Source organism: Pocillopora damicornis, chromosome 10 (genome assembly GCF_964200805.1).
Source record: "Pocillopora damicornis chromosome 10, jaPocDami1.2, whole genome shotgun sequence".
NCBI classification, from domain to species: Eukaryota; Metazoa; Cnidaria; class Anthozoa; order Scleractinia; family Pocilloporidae; genus Pocillopora; species Pocillopora damicornis.
In genome coordinates, this window is record NC_142679.1 from 22,397,920 (window position 1) to 22,411,118 (window position 13,199).

At 37.2% G+C, this 13,199-nt stretch overlaps 1 protein-coding gene across 1 annotated transcript; it reads left to right on the forward strand.

The window, feature by feature from the left end:
* The first annotated feature begins 451 nt into the window (after positions 1-451).
* LOC149039418 (uncharacterized) lies at positions 452-7,836 on the forward strand. Its single transcript, XM_089184065.1, has 7 exons — positions 452-581; positions 3,096-3,352; positions 3,538-3,658; positions 4,212-4,334; positions 4,448-4,570; positions 5,258-5,551; positions 7,595-7,836. Exons 1-7 carry the CDS (start codon positions 518-520, stop codon positions 7,834-7,836), a joined length of 1,224 nt encoding a protein of 407 aa, XP_089040191.1. The 5' UTR covers positions 452-517.
* Positions 7,837-13,199: the final 5,363 nt, after the last annotated feature.

Genomic DNA, 13,199 nt, shown 5'->3' on the forward strand with positions numbered 1-13,199 from the left:
GAATTTTCCTTTTTGCAAAGGAAAACCGCTTTTTGGTGCTCTTTTAACCGTGTACTAAACTGACGTTTGGTCTGTCCGATGTATTCGTTGTACAGTCATTGCAAGGAATAGAATAATTGGCGTCGGTTCGTTGTTCTTTCGTGACAGGATCCTTAGGTTTGGCGAAAATATGCCAATATAGACAAGTGTTTACCGTAAACCTACCCACACCGACAAATACCTCGCCTTCGATTCTCTTAAACTATCTGTTATACTCTCCCACGAACGCAGCACCACAGTTTCTTTAGAAACTTACCCCCTTTATATATAAAACTCATCTTCGTAGATATGGTTAATTATTGGCTTGCACAGAAACGAGTCGGTTGCTATGGTGACAACCTCCTGCCCAAAGTAATGAGTGTAGAGTATTTGAACGCATATTTAACTACAGCTGTCTCAATTTGAGTGATGTTCCCCGGCATAAGGTAGATCTCACTCAAGCTGTTCGTTGGAATTAAAGCGGGCGATCAGTGGGAACATGCTGTTTGTATTATATTGCTTTGTTCTCACCGTTTTGGCTTCTCTAATACCAGAAGGACAAGGTGAGATTTTCCTACGGTTTCCTCCTAGCTCAGGTCTGAGTTCTATTTAAAAGTTTACCGAATCTTTACGTTACATTTTTATTATCCTTATCAACATAACTAAGCCTTGAGATATCCACACAGACTTCTTCCCGAAATATTTAAGAAAATGAACTAATTTTGACCAAGTTTCGCTCTAGATAGGCATAAGGCAACGATCATATTTTCATAAGTTTTACTTCAAAATAATTAATCAGGTCTTTGCAATGTTTTCCATAAACGTTCTCGACTTTTTGATGCGGCACAAAGGATAAGATGACTATAGGCAGATCTTCGAATTTTAAAACAAGTGGAAAGTTTTGTTGAACTCAACTGAAATGGCGCGGCTGGATCAAATGAATGTACTACACACAGAAGTACAACTTTTCAAGTTATGTACAATAGTCTTTTAGACTAGAAATAGTGTTTCGTGGAAAAGAATTGATTAAAAAAAGAGGAAAAAGCAACAGAGCTTTTTACTTTGAGCTGAAACATGTTATTTGCATCAAAACCTGGCCCTTTTAGTAAAATCTGGCTCTAAAGTTGATCCTTAAGTTGATTCAAATATTACAATCCTATAAATTGAGGACTTTGTGGATTGCGGGGAGCCTCTGCAGAAAGGAAGTTGTACATGCATATATACATAAAGACACACATACATTCATTATACTTCCTAAAAAGGGCTTTTCGAGCCAAACAGGCGGTTCTCACGGAAAAAAAATTTTTTAAACAAATTTTACGAAGTCCTGTTTGATCAAAATTTAGATTGTTGACCGTCCATTCGTGAAGTTTCTCAGAGTATTTAATTTTCAAAAAAACTGCCGTCAGGTTTTAAGTTTCTAAAAGCGCGAGAACAAAGGTGGCAAACACCACCTTGCTTTGCAAATGTGACACCAGTCTCAAAACAGACCGCTTTTAAACTATCTGCTATCAAAGCAACTTTAATTTGGTCGGTTTTACTGTGAGCTAAGAACAGGTTTTCAAAACCTTAAAAAACCCACAACCCACAATTCCTCTAATCGCTCTGACGAAGGGCTAACGCTCGAAACGTCAGCTTTTTTACTCTTTACGGTGGCTAATTTACGTTTTCAACCCAGTTGTTAACACTAAATTACCTTCTATACTCTCCCACCGACGCAGCACCACAGTTTCTTTAGAAACTTACCCCTTTTTTCAAAACCTTGCAAGAGCAAATCTGCCAGTTATTTCATGCAATAATGATCACGAGATTTTGACGAACTCAGGCAAAATAAATGAATGTCCATCGTCCGCGTCAGTATGGCGAAACAAGATCGAAAATTATTTTAAAACAGTGACGTCAGCACATTTTAATGATCACAAAAAGATTTCAACGCTTTTTTGCTTTGAAGGAAATAAAAGTGTTTGATTGCATTTTTCGAATACAGGAAAGTAAGTAGCTTAATGTAGATTCTGTCTGATGGAAAACCACGGACGTGTTCCCTACAGAGGATTTATTTGTGAAAAGGAATTCATCATTAATTGATGCAGATATCCTGTTTTGACTGACATGAAAATTTTTCCTCAGGCTCGATATTCAACACCTAGCTTTGAGTCCTCACTTTCACTTAGCGCAGTAAATTTAAAAAGAAAATTTATTCTTACAGTTTATCTTACCGTCAACACCAATCTGGATAATAAAGTTGTCTATCGAAAACGGAAATTTTCGAAAACACGCTCTTAAAGAAGATGATGTGAAAACGCAGACTTTACCCTATGGCTTGAACGAAAAATTCCAGAAAAACGAATTTGACAAAAAACCGTTAGTACAGCATGCGGCGTCGTATTTCCTATCGCTTTTCAAGTTTTGTTGTCAATTACTACTTGCACATCATATTCTTAAAAGCAGTCGCATGATTCCTTTCATCGTATTTCTATTTCACTCGACCAATATGTAACATTTTAGGATTTATTGTTCCTGTTATACTCAATTACGCCTTCATAATACTCATGCTCGAGGGTAAATTTCAGTCAGTTCGCCTCCTAGCTATTGTTAATGCACACCATGGATGTAAAACTTTTGTTATATTTTTAGAGATAAAAGCTAGGATCTAAATAGTATGAAAAGGGTTGGTAAAAAAGTTCTTAATATACAGAATGAATTATACGTCATCGAGTTTAATCATCTCTCGCTTTGCTTTCATAATACTCAGTATGGTCGAAATCTGCAGTCACGCTACATAACAATTAACACCATCATTTCGTGATAGATACGAATTACTCTACGGGTTGATTGTAGACTTCAGCGTCGATTTATCGATCGATCATAATGGGTGATCGCATCAAAAAGAAGTTAGAAATGCCTCTATCATTCAGAACAATACTTAAAATCACTCGACTGGTGTTATACGCAAGGCAGAAAACCAAAATTCAAATTGGAGCAATGATTCAGGAGTAACACTGCTCTAAAGTTCCAGTTTAAGTAAAAGTTCCTAGTATCACAAAGCAACTTTCTAACTTAGTAGATTCTTTCTCTAGGCAATTGCCGCAATTTAAAGTTTACCAGTTTTCCTAAACTTGGCTACCGGTTGGAGAATCACACGGTTCGAACAATTGAAGTCGTTAACGAGGATCTCTGCATGTTTCAATGCTACCTGGAACCTGACTGCGTCAGTTATAACTTCTGTGAGATAAAACAGTCGTCTGGAAAACACAAGTGTGATCTGAATAACGCGACTATTGAACACGATCAAGACCTGGTGGAAAACGAAAGTTGTGTTTACCGCGGAGCAGAGGTGAGGATGAACTCTATGGGCTGAAAGTAATATTCATTGTCCGAGAAAGCTTTAATACCGGACCAAGGGATACCCTAGCCTCCTTAACCCGTTAATTTTACCCGCTTGCAACGGAACAAATGCAAGGAAACTATCATGCCTGCAAAAATATCATTTAAAATTTATCTCTTCCTTTCCTTCCTTAGAATGCTTGTAAGCAAAATCCTTGCAAGAATAACGCAACATGCCAAGCTGGGTTTACAGACAGGGACTATCAGTGTTTGTGTGTTAGTGGATCTGGATTTAAAGGCCATGATTGTGATGAGGGTAAGGAATCTTATATTTTTATTTAGGCAGAAACGTAATGTATAAGTGATAAGCTCTGCACGCCTCTCCCTCACATTGAAGTTCTTTTAGGTGATTGGGAAGACTTATTTGAAAGGGATGAGTACCGAACAATCGCGAACACCTCAGTAGTTTGATAGTCACAGAAAATCGCTGGTGAAAACCTTTGCCTTTCATGGCTTGCGAGAATAATAATCCAGAATGGCACAAGTTATTAAAAAATACAAAAGAGGACTTACATACGAACAACTCTGTTGCTTCTCATGGTTCATCTTGGAAAGGGATTTTTCAATCATTTTTGTTTTTTAACTCATTCAGTCTCAATTTTCTTTAGCGCGGTTTCTTACCCACCATCTACGCGAACAGTCTGTAATCTCTCGGTTTCCTTTCTTACGAAGCGAATTTCAATAAAACTGAGTACAAAGTTTACGCAAAGATCAGACGTGATCCCATGTCTAGATAAAGACATAAAACAATGAAAATCTTTAAGCAGACAAACTCAGATAAAGTCCATCGTCTTCTTTTCCTCTTATAGACATAGACGAGTGCTTTTCCGGTAAACATAGCTGTGAGGGTAATGCCACGTGCAATAACACCTTTGGATCGTACTCATGCAAGTGCAAGAAAGGATATCAGGGAAATAACAAAAACTGTACAGGTAAGTATTCTTATCTGACAACAGGAAACGTTCACGTGAATACGAAAATTCGTGCAGCCAAAGCAAGTCAAAATAACCTTCACATTCTAATGATATTCATTTTGTTGTCTCAGACATAGATGAGTGTTTGAACGGAACACACGGTTGTGATGTGAATGCTGAGTGTAACAATATCCTGGGATCTTACAAGTGCACGTGTAAAGATGGATTTCAAGGAAATGGAACCAAATGCACAGGTAACTAGTTCTGACATATTCATACTCCGTTTGTTACCTTCAGTTTTTCGATTAGTTAGAAAAACGGTCTAATTTAAATTATTTTCCTTTTCGTGTTCTAGATCTGGATGAGTGTATGATCGGAACACAAAACTGTAATGTAAATACTAAGTGTAACAATACCCTAAGATCTCACAATTGCACGTTTAAAGATGGAATTCAAGGAAATGGAACCAACTGCACACGTAACCAGTTGTAACATATCATACTCTCTATTTTCTTGATGGTACCTGTCATGTGACAAAAAGGAATGACCAGAAAACAAAACTGTTTTTTGTTCATTTAGATACCAACGAATGCACAGAAGGAAAACACGACTGTGATGAAAATGCTGAGTGTAACAATAACTTGGGATCTTACAAATGCACTTGTAAGGATGGATATGAGGGAAATGGAACCAACTGCACAGGTCAGTAACAAGCCAAGGTACCAAACAATTTTTTCACAATTAAAAAAAAAGTTAACTGTCAAACCAATTGATGTAAACTTGGCTGCTTCAGACAAGAAACGCAGTATTGTCAGCGTGTAAGTTATTGGTTGAACAGACGCCGGCACGAGACTAGCAAAATTGCAGGGTGCTCCGCAAGTGAACATTATTCCAAAACTTTTGGCGTATTGATGCTGTTGTTTGTTTCCTCCTTTATTTAGAGAAATTATGGTCTGTTATCATTTGCGAGGGAGGAAAAAGGACCATAAGTTGTGATAATGACCAAAGAACTATCGACGTCGTGGATGCAAATTTTGGTAGACTGGACTCAAACACTTGCCATCATTCCCATGTTAGCGATACAAACTGCAAAGCTGCGAACTCTCTTTCCATTGTGCGGTTGGAGTGCAACGAAGAAGCTAGTTGCGAGCTGCATGCAGATAATTCAGTTTTTGGAGATCCATGCCCAGGCACATATAAATACTTGGAAGTCAAGTACGAGTGTGTGAATTTAGGTTAGTACCTATAGGTATTGTTGCATGCTGTGAACTGGGCGGAGAAATGACCTTTGGCTACTATTTAGGACGCATTTATTTTAGATTTGCATTAGGCGCTAGATCACCCGTCCATTTTCAGTCGGGGGCGTATTAAAAAAAGATACGCAAAGAAGCAATCGGTAATATAGTCAGTACTAAAATATCAAATCTTTTTTCGAATTAATACCTTTACACTTTTATCAAAGACATGGTGGATAAGTATTCATTTGTTTCCGGGGTTTCAGTTTCATTTTGTCTTGAGTGGCGCCCGCAAAAGCAAAGGAAAACTCGACAAGGTGGTCTAGGATAGATTTTATGCACAAGGGAAAAAGTTCGAAAACTGCCGTCTGGTCGGTGAATCCTGGGTGGATCATGTGTACACCAAAGGAGTGCAAACTGACAATTTTCAAGCCGTATGCAGAAAAATTCAATATTAGCGTGCCAGACCATTTTCCTGCATAAATAGTGAGATAAAAAAGGTTCAATTCAATAATTCTGGATCACACCTTCGTGTACGTTGCTGATGAGCACTGCTGCTGAACTAGAAGCAAATGAAAATTTAGAGGTACCCTCTGTCTTGACTCCTGGTCAATCATTCAGTAGCACAACGAGATAGACTTATTGTATACATTGAAGAGAGAATGTCCACTAAGACCGAGCGAAAATGGAAATTCGTGGTACATCTCGAAAAATCAAAATTCTTAATATTTTCTCTGAAGATACCCTATAGTGGCTTAAGAAACGTGATAGGATTTTTTTCTAGAAACATCTTTTTAAACTTTCATGAAATAAAAAAGCCGTCACGAGCCAAAATGTCCTGAAAGGCATCCGAAAAATAGGTGATTGGTACCTTCACATAGAATTCGCCCTTTTGAATTGGCATCATAGAAAGAACCGTTTCGTGCTTTCAACATTGCTGTTGAAGTCTTTGCAAGTAACTTGACTTCAATCTTACGCTAGTGAATAAAATTTAGAGGTCATGGTAAGCCGATGAAATTCACTAGAATTCACCTTCGAATAATTTGTAATTTAGCGTGTTTTTTTAAGGGACATTTTTTGTATCCGGTAATACATCGGAGAAATTGAAATTGACATTCTTAAGAGAGTAAATGCTGGCCTAAAATAGAGTGTAAAAATTAGTTTCGGGCTTTTTACCAGTGCCGGGTAGGAAGCCTCTCAAAATAGCGGTTATCACAACAAAAGCGTGTCAACCAGAAGTCAACAAATAGCACATTCTCCAAACCCGTAAGCAAAGGATTGTAAAATTATTACATTATAATTAATCCGTTTAGTCGTCAGCAATCTACAGCGCTGAAGAACTGCATTTTTAGATCCTCTAAATAAGATATTGACTAAATATCTATTTCCGTGAGTATTTTATCGCTAGACATTTTGGGGTGGGAAGAAGAGAAACCTTGGGAACGAGGTTGCGACATCAGTAAATGGATTCCAAATTAGCGACACGGATATCCCACCTTCAAAGGCTTCAGAGACAGCTATTAGAACAAAATCGGAATCGAGTGAGAATAGGGTTACCACCATTTTTTTTCCATCTTAGGGGCATATTTAATTGACACACTTCAATATAATCAGTCGTCGTCGTTAACAATCCGATGGGGTATTCAGGGCGGCGACAAAGATTTTCCCCCATGCTCCCGACGAACTTTACGGCATGACTAAATGAAAGTTCTGTTGGAGCAATTCAATAACATTGGCTTAGCCACTCACTCCTCAACGCTGACATGCGCATTCCTCGTAAAGCGACTGCAGTTTTTTTGATGTAGGGCTTCGTGCGACTGTTACATCTGAAAGGTCAATGTTAACCCAGGTGGTACTCCCATATAAAAATGACAGGAGTACTCGTCGGAGAATTTCGAAAACACTCCTAAAAGGTACCAAAATAGCGCGGCCCAGATTCATTTTGATATACTAATAATTCCAAAAATATAAGTTATTAGCGCAAATACACTCACGGTCTTGTCATTTTTCAGAACGATAACCTTAAATTCCCCTAAACTGCAGCAACTCTAGCGGCGGTTGTCAGTGACAAAAAGCAGGAGTCAATGGACTCCTGCAAAAAGCTAAGAGCCGCAGAATATCAACTCTCGCTTCAACAAGTAGAAGTGGAGGCGGTGGAGGTTACTCTGGAGGGAATGGTGGAGCTAATGAACAGTTTTCTTGTGGAGGAGGGGGTGGATCTTTTAACAGTGGGACGAATCAGCAGAATGAATGTTGTTTTAATAGGTATGGACATGGTAGAGTGATCATCACGTTTCTTCAGTGACATGCCATTGGCTGCACTTTCTCTAACGTGTGAGGCTAATTCTGTTTTGAAGGCTGATTAGTCTTTAAACTCCGGAATTGAATAATATTTTGTTTAATATTCAAGGTCAGTTATTGAGCACTTTAAATTGTTTGCCAAACGGTACTTAGGAATTAAAGTCATTTGTTTTTGAGTTCAGGTTTTAGATTTACAAACATAGTTTTCTAGAATATTTTATTTCGTGAACATCTCCTGACATAAGGATCACGTCTCCCATAAAAACTGCTGTTTTTGTTCTTTTTCCGGCTCTTTTCTGAGCAATTTATCAGATGGACATGTGCATCAATTGAGAACTAATTAACAAATAACATGCAGGTAATGAGGACTAGTAAGTATTTCGTAGAGAAAATGTTGTGAACATAGTATTTCATATTTTTCTGCACTTCAATCATTACATATATTTAAGAATGATTTTCAACTGACTACGAGGGTTTGTCAATTCATTTTTCTTAATTAAGTCAAAACCAAACTTGATTTTCAATTTTAATACGATCATTTAGACCCAGTATGTTTATTTTTCCGGCCGCTCTTTGGGCCGACTGATTGCATTTTTTCGCACGACACAGATTGCAGTTTTACGGCCACTGACTGGTTACAAATTATCCAAAAAACGTTTTATTTGATTTGGGATTTGTATGGCCTCATTTGTTGATTATCAACAGAATCTTTTATTTATAAATATTTTACCTTTGTTTTGGTTTTACAGTGATACTCTTGATTTAATGTTTCAAAGCTTTCAATAACACCTTAGGTTGGAAGGATCCGGGCAGTAGTAAAAGAGAGGGCCGAAATATGGTGGCGAGTGCACAATTCTTATGCTTTGTGGTCTCACTGATAAATCTCATCAATGATTCGGTCTCGTTTCTCGAAATACGTGAAAGCAAAAGTAAGGATGGGAATCAAATATTATGTCATTCTTCGGTGTTCTGTTTCAAAACCACGTTTATTCATTGGACTGGGAATACCGATACGCCTACAGAGCGAACTGGTGCCGTAATAATTGGTGTTATAATAGAGTGTGTGACCAAAAAGGCTCTCAGTCTGACCACTGATCAGGGCTCACACTGGAACAGAATTCTTTTAATAGCTTTCGCTGGAACTGTAAGTTAGATCGACTATGTGACGATCACGAACATAGTCGTATCTTGGTTGATATCATCAATTTATAATTAGTCATTAAATAACAGGCAAGGAATTAGGACTAGCTAGTATTTTAAAAAGAAACTATTGTGAGTTCAGTTCTTCAGATTTCACGTGTCACATTATAGGAACGCTTTTCAATTGACTGTAAGGGTTTATCATGTAATCAATTTGTTTTTCTTTGTCAGCTCAAAACCAAAAGGAACTTTCAATTTTCATTCTTACAGTTTGACCCAGTATCCTTGTTTCTCCTCCCTTTGGGTCGTATTTTGCTGAGCATGAGACAGGCTGTATTTTTTTACCGCGACCGGCGCCGGTTGCAAACTGTTCGCGAAAAGTGTGTTTTACTATTTTGTGATACGTTTGGTGTCTCATGGTTTTTATCATTGGAATACATCATTTTTTTATTGTTTTAGTTTTGGTTTTAGGATTCCCAGTCAATTTAAAAAGGGTTCGGCTTCACTTCTAGCGGAATCCTGTAAAGTGACTGAAAAAAATGGCCCAGGGTTGATGCCAAATTGTCGATGTGGCCTCTTTAAGTAATGTGTTTCCAGATGTTAATTAATTAAGTGGGGACTAACGAATTCTAAAATGAGATTCAGTCATTTAGGTTCTGTTTCCCTTTTCAGAAAGCAGTGTGTAAAAGTGGTTATATATGCTAAGGTGATGACATAAACTTAACTTTATTTACTTGTTAGATTAGTATGTTTTTGTCAACGTTTAGAGTAACTTTTTAGGAGGCTCTCAAGCTCTTCCTCATAAAAAGGAGGAGAAAGGTGTAATTGTAATAACAACTATCATTTCCGTGAGTTTTCAGTCAGTAGTATCAATTTAAATTACATTATATTAAAAATTAATAAATTGATTCCTAGATGTCAGTAATGGTTCTTTAGTTAGTTGCACTTAAGTTATAAATTAACACTAACTGAGAACAAAGTTATTAAGGAAAAGAACGTGGAAAATATATTTCACCGAAAATACGGTTCACTATATCAATTTCCCGACCTTCGTTTTTGGTTTTCGGTTTTTTTTGTTTTTTGCTTCCTTATCCTTTCAGTCTCTGCTCCTGCCTTACTTTCTCAACCTTCTCAACGTTGCCTCCCTTGGATAGAGACGGAAGATTCACCTACGACTCACATGGCCGTAGAATGACCTCGAACACAGGCGTAAAGGATGGTGAATTGCAGATATAAGAGGCAGTTTGTGTCCCTACTAACTCTCCAAAACATTGTCAATAATTAAAAGAAATTTTGGATGTGTCCAGCAAATTTACCGAAATTTACAGAAGCGGGTGCGGGGTTGGGGGTCTTGCAGTGTGTGATAACTTATATGTGCTGAAGAAATTTCAGGGACATGACTGTTGCCACACTTTTTCAGATTCTCCTAACATCAAAGGCATTTTTTCGACTCATGTCATTCCTTAAAAGCTTTGTCCCGAGTTTGAGATGAAATTTTTGATCTTTACAACAAGATTGTAGAGTAAAGATTCGTGAAAAGACGTCAAGCAACCATTATCTCTCAAGTCGTAAAATTGTAGAATTTAGCTTTAGCTTCTTGCCACCTCCGACTATATATGGTTATAGATCAGTGATTATTATTGAAGTGGAAATATGGATAAGTGTGAGAATAAAAAAAAAAGCGTAATATGAGGCTTAAGTAATATTCGTGGATTTTGTCGTGCGTGGTTTTATAAAAACTTGTCATGTCGATGGGGCTAATTATTCGCTTGCACAGTTTGAACACAACTGAAACAAGTCATTCCCATGATGACAGTCCCCTGCAGAACGGAAGCGATAAATGCAATAAAAAAAGTCTAACTTCGGGCAAAAGGTCTTTGAAAAGACGTGAAGTGAAGCTTGGACGGGGCTTTTCATCACCTTGGCCATTGCTCGTGAAACCCGCTGTACAACAAACTCATAGGGTCTGAATTAGAGGCGGCGGGGGGGGGGAGTGGGGGGGGGGTTAGGGTGGAAGTGATCTACTTCTGAAACTTGACCACTTGAAAACTGGCCCCACGAGATAATTTGAATCGTTCTTTAACGTTCCAAAAATTTCGGGTCATTGACCCTTTTTTGGTAAGACGGTCGTCTCTACTATTCCATCAAATGTGGGCGGACGAGGAGAGCGTATAAACATTTGATAAACAGTCTTCATGTAGCTTTATGTCATATGTTACACTTGCATGGACATAATTAAGCCAGAATAGATAAACTTTTAAATAACAACTTCCTCTATGCAACTGTATAAAAACCATTAATATGAATTAAGTATAATGGAGTTTCACCAACCAACTACATTCCAAAGAAACTAATTAAGTTTTGTTTATCAAAAACTCACTGTAGCTGTTTGCTAAAATTATAACGGGCTTTATTTTTTTTACATTCTCTTTGTACTCTAAAGCTTCGTTTTCACTGTTTTGACTTCACTAATTCCAGAAGGACAAGATAAGATTTTCCTACAGTAATGTCTTATTCATAGTCAGAGTAATATTTTGAAGTTTACGAGCGCATTTTAATACTCTTTTGTTATCTTTATTAACCTAACAAGGCCTTGAAATATTAGCACAAAACTCTTCTCCTAGTATTGGTATAATGAATTATTTCGTCTCAATACTCACTCTTCGCGCAATAGTATTGGATAACAAATACATATTACAAGAGGTTCGTGAATATTTTGCCATTTTGCAATCCAACTTTTTGAAGTAAGATGAGTACAAACGGATGGAGTTTTAGGGAAATAGTTTTTGAAGAAGCCTAAAGCGAAGGTTTACCTGAAGGTAATTATTCACGTCTCTGCAATGCTGTTCATGAACATTTTTAACTTTTCGATTCCAAAAGATGGATAAGATGACTAGTGACAGACTTTTGCATTTTAAAAAGAAGGTGAGAGGTTTATTTAAACTTGACTGAAAAAGCTCGGCCGGATCAATATAAAACTTGACACAGCTTTTCTACGGTTTCGTCACAAAAAATTAATTCTTATGGGCCACATGACGATTAAAAAAAAAGCAGTTCTTTAAACTTTTCGCCGAAACATGTTACGTGGCTCTTTGTTACAAATTGGCTCTAAAGTTGATCTTAAGCTTTGTTCAAATTTCACAAAATCTTAATCAGAAGATTCGTGTATTTCCGGTTTAAATCACTTAAACGTATCCACAATAGTCCGTATGCTTTTAAATTGATGCACCCTAAACGGCATGAATCTTAGAAACTTTTTATAAGCTGATTCTTCCTACGAGCGCTGAATATCGATAAGATGTCTGCATGTATAATTAATTAGTTTGGACAATTACCAATTTTGTAAAACTCCTATCGCTTATATATTTTTCGTAAAGATTCGTATATCAAAGCATAGCATAGACTTCTTATCTGTTTGTACCGATTGAAAAAACTTGTTTTATCGCGAGAAAGAAAAATAAAATTAACAAACAAAGAAAGCAGAACAGAACAAAAAAGCAACTATTCCAAATATATTTGTCCCCTTGTTTTAGGCAGAATAATAATCTAACCTGCATGAAGCGATATCGCCATAGCAAGTAAAGTATTCACATTTTCAGACAACATCTGTCGGCGAGTCTCATGCGTTCAATAGATTTCATTTGGTATCACTGAAGAGATCACATGCAAGTTATTAAAAAACTGTTATGAATAATTTGCCCCAAGGTGGTTTGTTTCTCGGCTACTAAGTAAGGGTTCTTTTCCAATGTGATCTACAACTGAGCCATGAAAGTAGGAATGAAATCACTTTATTAAAAGCACCTGGTAAGGGTAATTATCTTTTGTACGTTATTTGGTTCTGAAGGGTTTTTAGGATGGGTAGATTAGTTTTTGAATAAAGACACTGAGTCGCAGGGAGCTTTGTTCGCTCCACAATAAAGTTGTCATAACTTAAGGGCGGTCTTGTGGTCAGTTATTGTTATGAAAAATGCCTGATTATGATTAACATTTGGGGTTTTCAATGAGACAAATATAATTTTTTAAGGGAAGCGCGATCAATTTTTCCGAGAAAAGGAAAAAAAATTTCATCATAGACGCTAAGGACCGAAAACTATTCATCCGTGTTATTAATATTTGTCCTCAACAATTTGGATTGGGAAAGTGCTGCACTAAAAAAACGCAAGAAAAGCCTCAAAAGAATAAAAAAAATGTCGAGTGCACAGTAAAT

Bases quoted from the DNA above. Each gene is read 5' to 3' on its own strand.
- LOC149039418 (XM_089184065.1), top strand. From the start codon at position 518: ATGCTGTTTGTATTATATTGCTTTGTTCTCACCGTTTTGGCTTCTCTA. The intron at 582-3,095 runs GTGAGATTTTCC...TTCTTTCTCTAG, and splicing joins TCTAATACCAGAAGGACAAG to GCAATTGCCGCAATTTAAAG. The intron at 3,659-4,211 runs GTAAGGAATCTT...TTCCTCTTATAG, and splicing joins AGGCCATGATTGTGATGAGG to ACATAGACGAGTGCTTTTCC.